The sequence below is a fragment of the Nyctereutes procyonoides genome, unplaced genomic scaffold, assembly GCF_905146905.1.
Source record: "Nyctereutes procyonoides isolate TBG_1078 unplaced genomic scaffold, NYPRO_anot_genome, whole genome shotgun sequence".
Lineage (NCBI taxonomy): Eukaryota > Metazoa > Chordata > Mammalia > Carnivora > Canidae > Nyctereutes > Nyctereutes procyonoides.
Window position 1 is genome coordinate 15,436,510 of NW_026575141.1, and position 17,855 is coordinate 15,454,364.

At 35.2% G+C, this 17,855-nt stretch overlaps 1 protein-coding gene and 1 pseudogene across 1 annotated transcript in view; one reads left to right on the forward strand and one right to left on the reverse strand.

The window, feature by feature from the left end:
- Positions 1-11,909, reverse strand: part of LRRD1 (leucine rich repeats and death domain containing 1) — a 29,419-nt gene extending 17,510 nt beyond the window's left edge. The window contains exons 1-2 of the mRNA XM_055307497.1: positions 9,948-11,909; positions 5,677-5,875 (exon numbers count right to left, since the gene is read on the reverse strand). Of these exons, the coding sequence (XP_055163472.1) occupies positions 5,677-5,875; positions 9,948-11,909 (2,161 nt within the window). The remainder of the gene's footprint in view (positions 1-5,676; positions 5,876-9,947) is intronic.
- A 28-nt stretch (positions 11,910-11,937) lies between these two features.
- On the forward strand, positions 11,938-14,852 carry LOC129498154 (mRNA turnover protein 4 homolog; annotated as a pseudogene).
- Positions 14,853-17,855: the final 3,003 nt, after the last annotated feature.

Here is a 17,855-nt window from a genome sequence, read left to right on the forward strand (position 1 = left end):
ACCCAATTAAAACCCAATTTAAAAATAGGCAAAGGACGGGCACTGGGTGGCTCAGTTGGTTAAGTGTGCAACTCTTGGTTTTGGCTTAAGTCATGGTCTTAGGGTCCTGAGATGGGGCCCTGTGTCAGGCTCAGAGCTCAGCACAGAGTCTGCTTGTTCCCCTCCCTCTGTCCCCTTCCATAAATAAATAAAATCTTTTAAAAATAAGTACAAATAAAAATGGGAAAAGGAATTCAATAGTTCTCCAGAAAAGATATAAATGATCAACAAGCACCTAAAAAAATGCTCAAATCATAGTCACTAGGGAAATTCAGATCAAACCCACAAGGAGATACCACTTCACATTCACTAGCATAACTGTAATCCAAAAAAATGTAAACCAAGAGTATTGAAAAGGATATGGAGAAATTCGAATCATTGTACATTGATGGTACAAATGCAAAATGGTTCTACCTCGGTGGAAAATAATTTGACAGTTTTTCAAAAAATTTAAAGTAAAACTATTACACAGTAATTCTATCTGTAGGAATATACCCAAATAATTGAAAATGTACTGGAATAAATACGTGTGCACATGTTCATAGCAACACTATTCACAATAGCCAGAAAGGTGAAAGCAGCCCAAATGTCCATCAGAGGATGAACGGATCATCAAAGTATAGTAGATTCAAACAGTGTAATATTATTCAGCTATAAAAGGAATGAACTACGGTTACAAGCTACAACATAGATGAAGCTTGAAAGCATTATGCTAAGTGAAAGAAGCCAATCCAAAAAAATCATGTATTGTACAATTCCATTTGTATGATATATCCAGGATATTAAGTATGTCCATAGAGATGTAATGCACATTGGTGATTACCAGAGGGAGAGAGGAAGGGAGAAGAGGGAGCAACTGCTTAATGAGTAAGTGTTTCCTTTAGGGTTGATGAATGTTTGGAATTAGAGGTAGCGGTACATTGTGCTACCTTGTTAAGGTGCTAAATGCCACCAAATTGTTCATTTTAAAACTATTAATTTTAGGTTGTGTAAATTTCACCTTAATTATCATAAAAAACACACTTAGGCATAGCATAGTCAAACTGCTGAAAACCAAAGATGAGAAAATCTTGAAAGCAACTAAAGAAAAACAATTCAACAAGGAGACAGAAAAAGAGCTAACAGAGGGGAGAAACAGAAAACAAGTGGTAAAATGGCTGATCTAAATCCAGCTATACTGAGGTGCCTGCAGTGGCTCAGATGGTTTAAGAGTATGCCTTTGGCTCAGGTCATGATCCTCAGGATCCAAGGATGTGTCAGGCTCCTTTCTTTAAAAATAAATAAATAAATCCAACTATATCAATAATTAAGTGTTGATTGACTAAATACTCCAATTAAAAGGCAGCAATTGCCATAAAAGATGAAAAATTAAGGCCCAATTATATATGCTACCTATGAGAAATACAATTTTGAATATAAAGATCAGGTGCTGTCTACATGGGATGTATTTTAAATATAAAGACACATATGTTGAAAGTAAATTGATAGTAAAGATATACCATGTGAGGGGCACCTGGGTGGCTCAGTCAGTTAAGCATCTGCCTTTAGCTCAGGTCATAATTTCAGGGTCCTGGGATCAGGCCCTGCATCAGGCTCCCTGCTCAGTGGGGAGTCTGTCTCTCCCTTTCCTTCTCCCTCCTCTCCCCACCATTTGTGCCCTCTCTCACTCTGTATCGCTCTCTGAAATAAATAAAATCTTAAAAAAAAAAAAAGATACACCATGTGAACAATAAGCATAAGAAGACTGGAGTGGTTATCTTAGATTATTACTGGAAATAAAGAGGGACATTTGGGGATTTTTTTAAAAAGATTTTATTTATTTATTCATGAGAGACACAGAGAAAGGAGACATAGGCAGAGGGAGAAGAAGGCTCCCTGCTGGGAGCCTGACAACTGGGGATTTCAAATGCAAAAAAAAGTTCATTAGAAAAAAATAAAAAATAAAATAAAAATTTTTTAAAAGTTCATTAGAATTGAAAGTTATAATAATCATATATATGCATTTTTCTAATAACAGTTCCTCAACATACATAAAATAGTTGACAATAAAAGCAAAAAAAAATACAATTCCATAACCATAATTTTGGATTTTAACACTGTTCTCTAGGCAATTAGTATAACAAGACAACATACCAGTAAAAACAAAAGATTCCAACAAAACTATCACTTATGATATTCATAAAACACCGTAACTAACACATTCAGAATACACGTTTTAAAAAGTAGATGGTGTGTTTATCAAGGTAGCTTATATGCTGAGCTTTAGAGCTAATCCTGATAAATTTAAAAGGATTGAAATCACAATTTGTTATCTGACCACAAAAAAATAATTGCTTTTCTACCAAATGCTCATCAACAGCAGAATAACTAAAATACAGTATATTCAGCTTTGAAAGTGCATGAGCCACAACTACATAGAGTAATATGAGTGACTTTCACAAACATAATGTTGAATGAAAGAAGACAGATATAAGAGTATGTATTTTATGATTTCATTTAAGGGACAGTATTGGAAATCATGATAGTGTTTACCTTTGGTTAAGAAAAAGGGAAAAAGTGACTATAAAGGAGCAAGAAGAGGTTTCTGGGAATGTCCGTCTCTTGATCTAGATCCTGAAATATAGGTTTGTTTAATGTGTAAAAGTTCATTGAGCTATACTTAAAGTATGTACTTTTTTAAAAATTGAGAGATAATTGACATATGATTCAATATTTGTATATATTGCAAAATGATCAATATAATAAGTCGTTAACTTCCATCACAGCACAGTTAGAATTTTTCTGCAATGAGAATTTCTAGTGTCTATTCTTTTAGCAACTTTCAAATATACAAAAAGTATTATTATTTTTTCAAAGATTTTATTTGAAAAAAAAAGATTTTATTTGAGAGAGAGAGAGAGAGTGAGCATGAGCAGGGTGAGGGGCAGAGGGAGAAGGAGACTCTCCACTGAGCAACGAGCCTAATGCAAGGTTCCATCCCAGGACTCTGGGACCATGACCTGAGCCAAAGGTAGACATTTAACCAATTGAACCACTCAGGGGCCCCTACAAAAAGTATTAACTATAGTCACCATACTGTACATTACATCCTCAGGACTTATTTATTTTATAACTGGAAGTTTGTACCTTTTGATCCCCTTTATCCATTTCACCCAGCTCCACCCTCTACCTGTGGCAACCACAAATCTGTTTTCTCTAAGAATTTACTTTTAAAAAAAAATAAAAAATAAAAAAAAATAAAAAGAATTTACTTTTGTTTAGATTCCACATATAAGTGAAATTGTATAGTATTTGTCTTTGGCTTATTTCACTTCACAAAATGCCTTCAAGTTCCATCCATGTTGTTACAAATGGCAAAATTTCCTTCTTTTTTATGGCTGAATAATACTCTGTGTGTGTGTGTGTGTGTGTGTGTGTGTGTGTGTACATACCACATTTTCTTCAATGATGGGCACTTAGGTAAATAATGCTGCAGTAAACATCAGGGTGCATATGTCTTTTTGAGTTCCTGTTTTCTTTTCCTTTGGATAAATACCCAGAAATAGAATTGCTTGGATTACGGTAATTCTACTTTTAATTTTAATTTTTTGAGACAATGTGTACTTTTTTCAGTATGTAATATTATACTTCAATAAAAATGTTTTTTAAATTGTAAAAAAAAAAATGTTTTTTAAAACTGGCAACAACAAAGGGCAGAGAGAGAGAGAGAGAGGCTATAGGTAGGAGGCCTTTCAGAGGCTGTTTTATTAGTATATGTAAGCAGTGGTGCTATTCAAAATATTTAACAACTGTTTGGCACAAGCACTGACTTGTGAGAATGGAGGACATTATCTGTAAACAACAGATACAACAAAACTAATGTAACTAGCTGTTTTACAGGTAGGAGAAGGGAAAAGCCTACCTGATAGCATTATTATTGCCTGTATAGAGAACTATGAGGCCAGAGAACAGTCCTTCTCCCTGAGGACAACCAAGAACAGTTTGCAGGTCAATCTACCTTCCTTTCATTTGTTATTCTGGCTTGTTGGAGAGAGACTCTAACATCTATTTAAAACCTACATCGCTTTCTGTGCTTAGTGATTAACTGTTTAATCCTCACAGTGTTGCATTATAACTAAGTATTGATTCATTGCTATAGGTTTTACTATACTACTGAGAGTATTGACCAAAAATGATTACCTTTTTTTAATTCTGAAAATCCTCTAAATCTAAGAAAGTGCAGAGCTCTGGTTATAAATGCTACTTCCAAATGAAAGATATAATTTCATAAATTCAATTAGTCATGTGGTTAGCTAGTACAACCATTGTGGAGATCAATTTGTCCAAATCTGGTAAAGTTGAAGATTTGCATACCTTCTGATCTAGCAATTCTACTTATGGCTATATGCACTAAAGAAACTGAAGCAAAGGAACATATACAGGGTATTTACAGTACCAAACAAAATGGAAACAACCTAGCTATCTATCAACAGGGTAATGGATTAATTGTTAATAACCATTTAATTGAATACATAACATTTAAAGTGAATGAAATAAGTATGTATATATTAATATGGATTAATTTGAGAAATATGACAGATGAAAAATTAGGTTACAGAATAGTAAATTACATATCATATAGTATGATAAGACTTAATAAAATTTAAAAACTCAAAATAGTACTACTTGTTATGGATATATTTATATATGTATAAAAACATAGAAGAAAAAAAGATACATACCAATTTCCGTATAGTGGTTACTTCTAGTTTGAGTAGAGGTACAAAAAAAAGTTTCAACTCTATTATTTCCTAACAATTAAAAAGTATCTCAAGTAAATATCACAAAATGTTAATATACTTTATATCTGGGAGTAGGTACCTAGGTATTTATTATTTTCTATAAATTTGAAGTATTTCATAATAAAAATTAAGAAAAATACTAGTCTGGTATTAATTTCCTTTGGAAAATCTTTTCTGGGACCTTTAGAGTGAGTGATACACTTTTTTGTTATTGTAGAGGTTTACTTTGCAAAAGACTGTAAGATATTCAAGTATTATAGCGTATAAGAGTAGGATTAGGGGAGTCAGAAAGGAAAATACAGAAAATGTGGCTCTAAGTTTCTGTAGGTAAGTTTGTGTAGAGAGATGGATGAAGTCAGGTTTAGGAAGGAAAGAAATACTTAATGACTGGATAGAGGAAGAGAGGACAGAAAAGAAAAGAGAATATGTTCAGGATCCCCAGGTGGGTTATACCCTCTTTTAGGAAAGCAACTGGACCTTATGCTTTGCTCTCATTTTCTGTACCTAGGATAGTCATTTCCTTCCACTGAGCACTTAATATGTTATGTTGGCTACCTTTCTACCAACAAAATTTGCAACCTAGACATGAATACTCTACTTGTTGATTATGCTTATTATTTTTTTAAAAAAAATTTTTTTTAATTTTTATTTATTTATGACAGTCACAGAGAGAGAGAGAGAGAGAGAGGGGCAGAGACACAGGCAGAGGGAGAAGCAGGCTCCATGCACCGGGAGCCCGACGTGGGATTCGATCCCGGATCTCCAGGATCGCGCCCTGGGCCAAAGGCAGGCGCCAAACCGCTGCGCCACCCAGAGATCCCGATTATGCTTATTATTGATTACACTTGACACTTACCACTCAAGTTTAGTTGCTGGAGATCATTTAAACATAGAAAAGATGGTGGCAGATAACTTATTTGATTGTTGTATGCATTTAAACTAACCAAACTTCTCAGTTCTCCTATATTTCTTGGAATCTCTCTGATTGCATTATCTGAGATATCAAGTCTTTTAAGTTGAGTCAAATTAGACAGTTCTTCTGGAAGTCTTCTTAACTGTAACAAAGATTAAATAATTATATTTTTCATAAATATTTCTGTGACTAAAATTTTGTCTAAAATCCAATGGAAGTTTGGTTTTTTGGTCTTAAAAAGGGATATTTTCACTATGTCACAAATTCTTTGTGACTTCCTTCCTTGCTAAAATCCACAGTATATTGTGTGGCATCCAGGGACCTCCCTAGTCTGACCAGTGCTACCAATTTAACCAAGTGGGCTTATTAGCCCATTTTCCTCACTCTTCCAGCACATAGTGCTCCTTACTATCTATCCCTTTCTTCCCTCCCTGAATCTGACCCGCTTTGGTTTCTTCTCCTCCCTGAAGTCTTTCCCAACTATTCTGTCCTACATATAATATTTTTATTCCTATTCTCATCGACAGTGCTTTTTATTAGTCTCTTGTGTGTATTTTCCTTGGATTTTTAAATGACATGATATTTGTATTATACTTTTTTTGTGTACGTGTTCCCAGTCAAGATGCATTTTGAGTAAGTGCTCAATAAACCCCTTTAGAATGGACTCACGCAGCTTGGCAATGTAGCCTCAAAAAAACTAGTACAGAATGTATTGCAAAATAATAGGAATTAAGATACCCTGCTGTGGTGAAGAACAAATGCACATATTCAGAGAAAATATGACCATCACAGGTGGCTTTTGAAATGAAGAAATCTCTATGACTGAGCAAAGAATTCTGAATAAATGAGCCCCTCAGAAATAACCAAAAAACAAGGTAAATCCTGAATATTGTGCTCAATGTTCTTCCGTATATTAAAAAAGGATTTAAAAACACCCCCTAACTTCAAGGAGATTAAAATTCAGTTCAGGGAACAGAATATTCACATAGAAAACCATCAGGCAATAGTATTAAACAATAGGTAATCCAGTGCCAAAATAAAGAATACAATAACATATGGAAGTTTAGAGAATGTGTATCAGTACAAATCAGAGAGCTAAAGGAAAGTGTTGTATGGCAGATGGGACTAGAATGGCCTTTTAAGAATGAGTAAGATTGAATGGAAGTTACAGGACTTAAGGCAAGACAAATACCATGCATAACAATGGGCCAGTTTGAAGCTGAACACTAAAAAGAGGTAATAGACAGCAGAGGGAGATATATCTGGAGAAAGAATACGGAACTGGGCCATGGCAGCCCTTGTGGCCCTAGCATGTAGGAGTCAGGTCAAGACAGGGGGATAGGTTTAAATTTAAAATAATAATAATTTTAAATTATTAAATTTAAAATAATAATTTTAAATTATTAAATTTAAATTTAATTTAAAACATAATAAAACCAATATTCTTTAAGCATTTACTCAGCATTTATTAGAGGACATACCTAAGAACCATGTGATAATAGAGCTATTACAGAAGGAAAACTCCTGTTGGGCACCCTTCACTTAGTAAAATAAAAGCCATGGTTAACCTGAACTCATCTTCTTCAGATGACTGTTTAGTGACCATCTGCTGTTATAAATTAATCCTCCACCCCAAGTGGGCTATCAAAGTGATCTTTCCAATCATATATTTTTAAAGAAGAGTTTTTGTAAATCATTTTTCCATCTGGTGGGTTTTTTTTTTTTTTTGGTGTTTTTTTTTCCTAAGGATATCCAGGTTTTTTTAAAAGATTTTGCTTATTTATTCACAAGAGACACAGAGAGAGGCAGAGACATGGGCAGAGGGAGGAGAAGCAGGCTCCATGCAGGGAACCCGATGCAGGACTCGATCCCAGGACTCCAGGATCACACCCTGAGCCGAAGTCAGACACTCAACCACTGAGCCACTCAGGTGTCCTTGGATATCCAGTTTTATTTTACATAGTTGCCTCCTTTTTTAAAAAAACATTTTATTTATTTATTCATGAGAGACACACACAGAGAGAGGCAGAGACACAGGCAGAGAGAGAAGCAGACTCCATGCGGAGAGCCCAATGTGGGACTCGATTCCGGAACTCCAGGATCACGCCCTGGACTGAAGGCAGGCGCTTAACCGCTGAGCCATGCAGGCATTCCCCACCCCCACCTTCTTCTTAAGTAAGTGTTACACCCAACATAGAGGACTTGAACTCACAACCCAAGATCAAGAATCACATGCTCTACCACTGAGCTAGTCAGGCACCCCCACCTGGTGACCTTTGAAGTGAGGTTGTGATGATATGGATTGGTGCCTTTGGCAACCACTGGATTCCTAAAAACAGTCTTCTGTAATGAACTATGATGGCTTTGACAAGTCCTGATAAATGAAAGGAGGCTAAATCAAAGAGAATAGTCAAAAGGCTCCTGGAGCAGTCTAGGCATGAAGTGAGTGATGACCATGGACCAGGTTGGAGATAGTGACACTGGAAAATGAAGGAGTTGATCTAAGAGCTTTTTCAAAGGAAAAATGAGACAATTTTGGTGTAAGTTTCAGTGTAACTAGTGATGGAAAAGGAAGAAAGATGATTTTATGATTCCTAGATTGGTAGGTCTGAAGAAAGTGGCATCACAAACAAACGGAAAAGTTACGAAGGGAGTTAATGTTGGAAAGATGCGTTTGATTTTTCAAGTCATGTTAAGTTTGAGACAGTAGAAGAACAGAATTTCCAGAGAAACTGTGAACTATGGGACTAAAGCAGTGATGAGAGATAGCTCCAGTTATGCAGATTTGAGGGTCATAGGAATAGTATGGTACGAAGTTAATAGAAAAGAGGAGGTTAAGGGCACAACCCTGTAGACTTGCGCAGTAAGATACAGGAGGAGAAAGTGAGAGGATTATAAATCAGACAAAGAGTTAGTTGATTATAATGCAGAACCAAAAAGTGTCTTTTAGTGCAATAACAACTTTAAAAACACATGTATCATTTTCAATTCCAGCTACTTAAGTAAGTGTTCCCTGGAGTAGCCTTTCTGGAAATGTATTGTATAGCAGATGTTAAGTTTAAAAGGATATGTTTGGGAAATGTGGGTTAAATAGAGACAAACCAATTTCTTTAGTGCAGGAATCTTCAGAGCTTTTAATACTAATATTCATTGTGATTCTCTAAGAGAAGAAAGCAGTGCTTCTCAAAGCTATTTGATCACAGGAACGACCCCCCCCCCCCCGCCTTTTTTTTAAGAAGCAGTTCCTGGGACTAGGTTTTTAAGGATCGACTTTGGGAAATCTCGCTGTAGGTAATAGTCCAGCCTCTATAAAATAGTCCAGTCTCTATAAAAGGACTTTAATTGACTGTAATTGTCAAATTAAACATAGCCAGATAATAGCCCTAGGATCCTTTTCATTATTTTACTAAGATCTTAATATAAATCAGCAATGTTTGATTTTTTAAAACTATTTCCATAATATTAATTCTTATGGTTCAAGTAGAATGAAAAGCTAAACTATAAGAACATTTATTCCTGTTGATCTAGCAAGTCTTTAGGGAAAATTTTCTAAGAAAACAGTAAAATGTGAAAAAGGCTGTATTTATGAAGAAGTTCATCACAGCATTATATATGATGTTGAAAAACATACAACATATGATTAGTACATGTATCATTGTATAGGCTATAGCAATTATTGGGCAGATTGCGTTATATTATGGGGAAATGCTTATGTTAAGTGAAAATAGAAGAAATTAAAATTAAAATTGAGTGTAGAATCTTTTTATAATTGCTTATAAACCATACACATAAAAAAGAGTTAAAGTGAGTTGTATCAACATATGACAAGTGACCAATAGTTATATTACAATGGTATGCTTCTGAAATGATTTTTTTTTTACTTTGATTTATCAATTTCCTAAATTTTCAATACCGTTTTTATATTATCCGTAACTTTAAAACTCCTTTTTACAATTAAACTGAAATAAAAAGAAATATATAAAATTGTCAACTTTAGTTACTTGGAATTTTATTTTAATGAAATATTTTTCTATGAAGCTTTCATGTTGAGAAATATATTTTTAAAGCCATGTTTGGAGTTAAAAATAAAAAACCTTCTTCTTTAAAAAAATAAAAAATTCCTGCTAAGTTTAAAGCACACATATACTACAGTTTAAATTCTAATCCCCTCCAGTGACAACTTCCCTCCAAAGCTCAAAATATCAATCTCTTACCTTTCTTCCATTTATCTGACTTATATTCAGCTCTTCCAATGATTGAAGTTGGCACAGTTCAATAGGAAAATACATAAATTGATTGCTTGAGATGTTTAATTTCTGGATTCTTTTTAGGTTACAGATATCTGAAGGGATATTCTGTATTTGGTTTATTGAAAGATCAAGTACTTGCAAATTTTCTAAAGTACACACTTCTATAGGGAAAACTTCAAATTTATTACAGCATAAAATAAGAACATGGAGTGATACCATATTGGAGATAGATGGTGGGATTTTCCTTATTTGGTTTTTACCAAGATCCAGGTACTCAAGATTAGTAAGAGAACATAAGTGTTCAGAAAATATGAGGAGTTTATTTTTATTTAACTCCAAATTAAGCAGTTGTTTATTGAAAGATATATCCACAGGTATTTCTGAAATATAATTTCCATTAAAATTCAGATAATAAAGAGAATCTAAAGCGCACAAACCTACTGGAAAATACATTATTTTATTATAACTGAGTTCAACTTTAGTTATTTTCTTACAATTTTTTACTTCAATGGGAATATCTGTGATTATGTTTCCTGAAAATTCTAGGCTGATTATATTATTAAGATGTGAGATATCTTCAGGTATCCTCACTATATTATTTGTGTTTACATGGAGTTTTCTTAAATTTTTGAGCTTGTAGATGTTCTTAGGAAGTTCCATTAATTTATTACAACTAAGACTAAGATATTCCAACATTACACAGTGGGAAATTTTCTCTGGAACTTCTTTCAATAGATTTTTATCAAGTATTAAAATTCTGAGTTCCTTAAAATTCTCAATTTTGTGTGAAATGACTTCCAGTTTATTGCCAGTTAGTTGGAGTTCTTTCATTTTGAGCAACTGAAAAATTTCCACCGCCAAAAAGGTAAGTTTATTATGATCCAGCAGAAGTTTTTCTAAATTTTTAAGCTCCCTAATTTCTTTTGGCAAACTGCTTATCAGGTTTCCAGTAAGGATTAGTGAAATTAACTTGGGAAGGAAGCACAGAACTTTAGGAAATATTGTTAATTGATTATATTCCAGATTGAGAACCTTCAAGTTTTTTAAACCAGACAAAGTATCTGGTATATGTCTTAACTTATTTTTAGCCAAACTTAAAATTTCCAAGTTTCCAAGACTTTTTAAGCCAGAAGGAAAATTCTCAATGCAATTGTTATTTAAAAAGAGTTGCCTGATATTCCCAAGCTGCGATATTTCTTTAGGTATATGTGATATTTGATTGTGACTGACATTTAATACCCTTAAATTATGAAATAACTGAATTTCAGGTGGAAGTGATGATAACCCATTTTCTTGCAAGGATAGAATTTCAAGTCCCAGCAGATCTCCTGAGTCTGCCCCTTTAAAATTTTTGATTTGATTCCCATCCAAATATAGATATTTTACATATTTGATTTTTAAAATGTCCTTAGGGAATTCTTGTAAACCCTTGGCCTTGAGGTTAACTGTAAAGTTATCTGATTCCAAGCCAAGTCCTTTCTGATTTTCTTCAGAGAGTTGTGAACTAGTTGTTTCTACTGTTTCATGAGATAAGAAGCCAATGAAAGGCTGGTATTCAGCAGCCATCTCAGTTATTGATAATGGTGGACTTTGTGAAATATCACTCTTTGACTGCAAGCTGTCATATATAGTGATTGTTTCAAAAAATTGAAGAGTTTGTTCATTATGTTTCTTAGACCTTTGCTCTTCATCTTTCTTAGACTTATTTCCATGGGACAGTATTGATGTATCATCATACATACCGAATTTATCATTTCTAGGATATGTTTCACAAATTTGGTTGGAAGATTTCCCAACACAAGCTTCCTCTAACAAATTTGATGTTTCTTTAATAAATTCAGGCTCCACTGACCATGATCTAGATTCTGTGCTAAATAGACCAGTGGTATCTTCCAGCTCTTCTGAAGTATTCTCCTTTTCAGACATCTTATTTGCTGGAATGTTTTACACCAATATGAGATTGTAACTCAGTTTTAATTTTCATGTTTAATTTTCTCCTTTGAACCTACAAAACAAATATTGGTATTAAAAGAAGACATATAATAAAGATCTTGAAATTACAAATGAGTTTTATAATAATTTTATTCTATAGTGAATAATTTAATAGATATAAAAATAAGACATTTATTACTAATAAGCTAGCTTTATATACGATTGCTAGTTTATTGATTGCATGCATTTATCACATGATACTCTTGGAATCAAATTAGAATTATAGAAAGGAATAAAAAAGGTCAAAGAAAATGAGACACAGGAATGAAAAAACTCAGCAAATTTTTGGAAAACAAAAAGCCAGAGGCTCCCTGATATGCAAAGAATGCCATTTGCAAGCGGATGTTGTAGTTTATATATGGTACTGAAGTGTCTCAACAAATTCAGTATATTATCACAATTTTCTAATAGGTAGAGGTAAAATATCTTAAGAGAGCTTTCTATAAAACTAACTCGAAGTAAAATATCTTTTTCAAGAACTAAAGCCTGACTATATGTCTTTTGTATGACTCCTGAAGTATCTGCACAGCTATGCAGCACGCCTCCTCAGAAGTCTGGATTCCCAGCTTGTAACCTAACCTCTTTCCTTCATCTCTTCATCCTAGGCGTGGGGTGGTATTTACTATCTCTTTGTTACTGAAGGTCCCCCTTTGCCTTTTTGGTTCTCTAATACATTTCTACACAACTTCCTATATTAAATCCTTTCTATTAAGCTGGTATGATTTCATATTTTACAGACTCCCAAAGACAGCTGAAAAAGAGGGAACATTTTCCCGCTTATTTCATGACACTAGCACTAACCTTGATATCAACACATAATAAGCACAGCATGAAAAATTACAGACAACTTTATTCAAGGCAAAAATTCTAAACAGTACAAAACTGTTTTCTAAGTACTATAGAAACCAGCAATATATAAAGAGAGTATTTTGTGACTAAGGTGCATTTGTCCCAGAAATTCAAGGTTGGATTTTAACATTAAAAAATTAATGTGGAAAAAAAATTAATGTGAGGGGAGCCTGAAGAACTTGGTTAAGCAACTGCCTTCTGCTCAGGTCATGATCCCAGGGTCCTGGGATTGAGTCCCACATTGGACTATCTGCTCAGCAGGGATTCTGCTTCTCCCTCTTTCTCTGCCCTTCCCTTGCTTGTGCTCTCTCATTCTCTCTCTGTCAAATAAATAAGTAAAATCTTAAAAAAAAAAAAAAAGTTAATGTGATTTGCCACATTGAGACGAAAGGAGAAAAATCATATTTCAATAGATGCAGAAGCATTTGATAAACTGCAACATTTTTCACGATTTTAGAGAGAACTTTCAGCAAACTAGGAATAGATGGTAATTTCCTTAATTTACTACTAAAGAGTGCCATTAAAAAATCTTCTATAAATATCATACCTAGTGGTGAAACAGTGAAAGCTTTCCTTTGATATTGGAAGCAAGAAATGTTGCCCTGTATCATCACTTCTATTCAGTATTATACTGGATATGGTAGTGGTATGAGGCAAGAAAAAAAAGGTAAAAAAATTATTTAAGAAATAAACATGTCATTACTCAGATAATATAATTATGTATGTAGGAAATCCAAGATCATCTACAGATACATTATTAGAATCAATAGGAACATTAAATAATGCTCTTGAATATAAAATCAATATACAAAAGTAAGTTTCCTTCCTTTTGTTAACAAAAAGGAGTTAGAAAAATGAAAGTTTAAAGAGGTATCATTTACAATTAAAAAAAAATCAAGTCCTTAGAAATAAATCTAACAAAACTGTATAAGACTTCTACAGAAAAATACTTCATGCAAGTACAAAATGTAATGAGAGTATTGGAGAAGACCTAAATAAATGGAGTGGTATTCTTTTCAAATTTATATATAAATTCGGTCTTATTATAAATTCAATCCTAACCTTATTTTTGTGGAACTTGACAAGCTGATTCTTAAAAGTCTTTGGACAAAGGGCCAAGATGTTCCTTAAAAAAGGAAAATCAGGTGGAGGATTTGTTTGTTGAGTATGAAGACTTCTTATGAGGCTATAATAACTAAGATAATATGGCACTGGCATGAGAACAAATAGATCAATAGAATATATAGAAAGCCCAGAAACAGACATTTGATTATAACATATGGATACTTGGCTTTTGAAAAATATGGGACTTTGGAGCATTGAGAAAAGGTAGTCTTTTCAATAATGATGCTAGAACAACTGGATAGCTGGCACACTGTAAAATATGTCTGGAATATATACACAAATCCAAGCTCAACAAGAGTTTCCTTAACCAAAACTGCCAAGGAAGGCTTAGAACTGAAATAGAGCCTGATAGAAGAGTTTTGGAAGTGCGTGGATGCATACAAGTACTTTTTCATCTTCTCCATGGCCAACATGAACAACAGCAAGCTGAAAGACATCTGCAACACCTGGAAGCCCAGCCAGATGTTTTTTGGCAAAAACAAGGTGACAATGGTGGCCTTGGGACCAAGCCCATCTAATGAGTACAAAGCCTGCATCAGTCAGCAAGAAGTTGAGGGGTGAGGGTCGGTCTCCTTTTCACCAACCAAGGAGGAAATGAATGAGTGGTTTACAAAATACATGGAAATGGACTTTGCTCAAGCTGGAAACAAAGCAACTTTCACTGTGACCCCTAGAGCAGTTCCCCCACTCCATGGAGCCTCAAGAGAGGTGTGGTGACCCTGCTGCTTAACTATGAGATGTCCAAGGAGGGTGACACACTGACTCCAGAGCAGTTCTACATGCTGACGCTTTTCAGTTAGGAGATGGCTGAATCCAAGGTTGCTGTCAAATACATGTGGGATATGCAATCCAGAAGGTTCCAAGCAAATGGGAGATGACTTGCCCAAGAGTACATCTGAGTAGGAAGAAGAACCAGAGGGGAAGACAAGGGCCGACAAGCACTTGGGGCCCAGATGTCTGAGACCACCTTCCTGCTGGCCAAACATCAGGGAGGGCAAGAGGGGACAGACTGCTTTTCTGTAAGGAATAAAACTCTCTGCAGGATGGCTCTCTGTGGACAGCAAAGAGGACTTTTCCTAGAAAAAAAGGCCTTGGCTTCAGGCTTTTGTTTGTATTCCCAGAATTCCTTTTGTTTATCTTGAGCCAGCCTCCAGCACTCGCTCCTGCGTGATGGCCGAAGATGTGAGAGCCACCACCAGAGCCCTGGGGCTTCTCTCCTCTGGCCTTTGTGCCCCTACTGGAATCAGGAGTTTGCCAACGAATAGAGGAACCCTGTCTACCCTTCCTACCCTTTTCTTTCTCTCCCTCCTCCCCCCATCCCATCCCCCAGCCATGCCAGGGCCAAGAGCCTTAACAGAGGACAAAACAGGACGCTTTTAATAAGACAAGAGTAAAGCCACTGCTAAAACCCAGAGCAGATAGTAAAACTGTTCCACAGCAAAAAAGAAAAAAAGGTGGTGGTGGTGAATTAAAAAATAAATAAGATATATCTAAAATATAGTAAAGAGAGAAGAGATGGAAAATATAAAGTAGTACATGAAAAATATAATGAGATGGAGTAACATATATTAGAGTTCCAGAAGGAGAAAGTGGAGATAATAGAGCAAAGGCAATATTTAGAAGAAATACTGGCTATAGATGTTCCAGAACTAATGAAAAATATGAATCAAGAGATCTATGATATACAACATATCCAAGCAGAATAAATAAAAAGAAGTATCATTATGCTATTTTTTTTAGAAGATTTTATTTATTAGAGAGAGAGAGCACAAGCAGGGGAAGCAACAGAAGCAGAGGGAGAAGCAGACTCCCCACTGAGCAGGGACCCTGATATGGGGCTTCATCCCAGGACCTTGGGATCATGAACCTGAACTGAAGGCAGATGTGTAACCAACTGAGCCACCCAGGTGCCCCAAGAAATATCATTGTAGAACTACAGAATAGCAGTGCCTGGGTAGCTCAAATGGTTAAGCGTCTGTCTTCGACTCAGGTCATGATCTCCGGGTCCTGGGATTGAGTCCCACATCCCACATCTGGCTCCCGGCTCAGTAGGGAGTCTGCTTCTCCTCCCTCTTCCTCTCTCCTTGCTAATGCTCTCTACATATTATCTCTCTCTCTCAAATGAATAAATAAAATCTTTAACAAAAAATAAACTGAGAGCAGTCAGAGAGAAGAGAAGGAACACCTACAGCAGGATGACAAGATAAGAACAGACATCCTAGCAGCTTCAGTGAAAGCCAGATGGGAAGCAGAATAACTCATTCAAAATGTTGACAGAAAGTCCCTATCATTCTTGAGTTGGGCATCCAGCCAAGTTATCATTCAAAAATAAAAGGAAAAGAAAAAATATTTACAGGTAAATAAAACTGGGAACTTCTACTACAAAGAGACTTGCTCAAAAGGAACTTCTGAAAGATATATTTTAGAGGAAAAAAACGGAAGATATATTTTAAAAGGAATTTCTGAAATTCACGATAGAATAGTGAACAAGTAAAATGGTAGTCACATGTCTATTCAAAGAAATAGTGGTCTATATAAAACAATAGTAGTGTGTCATGTATGGTATTTAAAAAGAACTGGGGGGATCCCTGGGTGGTTCAGTGGTTTAGTGCCTGCCTTCCGCCCAGAGTGTGATTCTGGAGTCCCGGGATCCAGTCCCACATCGGGGTCCCCGCAGGGAGCCTGCTTCTCCCTCTGCCTGTGTCTCTGCTTCTGTCTCTCTGTGTGTCTCTCATGAATAAATAAATAAAATCTTTAAAAAAATAAAAAAATAAAAAGAACTGGAATGAGGGGGGATAAAAAGAACCGGAATATTATAAATAATGTATGAATCAAGAATCTCTTTGAATATTCCAGAGGATAATGGTAACTCCAGTGTAGAGGCCCAGTGGATACCATCTTTGCCAAGTGATCAAAATCAGCATCACCACTACATTATGTACTTTAAGATGGGGAGGACTGGGAAGGGCTAATCACTTTGCAGTTTTCTTGCCAAATATGCATATGCTGAATCCAATTAGGAAAAAACATCAGACAAATCCATATTGATTTGGATTCCATTCTGCAAAATATCTGATCAGTTCTCTTTAAAATGTCAAGGACATAAAACACCAAGACTCAGAAACTATCACAGATTGTAGGAGACTAAGGAAATGTGACAACTAAATTTAATATGGGATCCCAGGTTAGAAAATGTAAAAATGTAAATTTCAAATAAAGTCTGTAGTTTAGTTAGTAGTATTATGCCAATGTAAATATTGCAACTTCTCTGTATATCTAAAATTATTTCAAGATAAAATAAAAATAAGACCTGGGCTAAAATGTTCTGAAGTCTTTTTTATATGAGGTAAATGAGAAATTGTTCAGCTTTAAGAGTGTTAGTCATGCTTGATAAAATTTGATAAATTTTAAGAGTTATTATTAACAATAAAAGTGGAATAGGTAGCAGAATTATAAAGAGAAAAACTTTAAGGGGAAATACACAAAAGAAGAGAATAATAACAATATTCAGGGAGTTGTGTTTTTTTTTTTAAATAGCTGCTTTTAATTTTTAAAAAGGATTTTATCCAGTTATTCATGAGAGACAGAGAGGCAGAGACACAGGCAAAGGGAGAAGCAGGCTCCTCGCAGGGAGCCTGATGTGGGACTCAATCCCTGGACCGGGATCACGCCCTGAGCCAAAGGCAGACGCTCAACAGTGAGCCACCCAGGCATCCCTCAAGGAGGTTTGATTGATTGATTGATTGATTGATTTATAAAGATTTTATTTATTTTTTTTATTTTTATTTTATGATAGTCACAGAGAGAGAGAGGCAGAGACACAGGCAGAGGGAGAAGCAGGCTCCATGCACCAGGAGCCCAACGTGGGATTCGATTCCGGGTCTCCAGGATCGCGCCCTGGGCCAA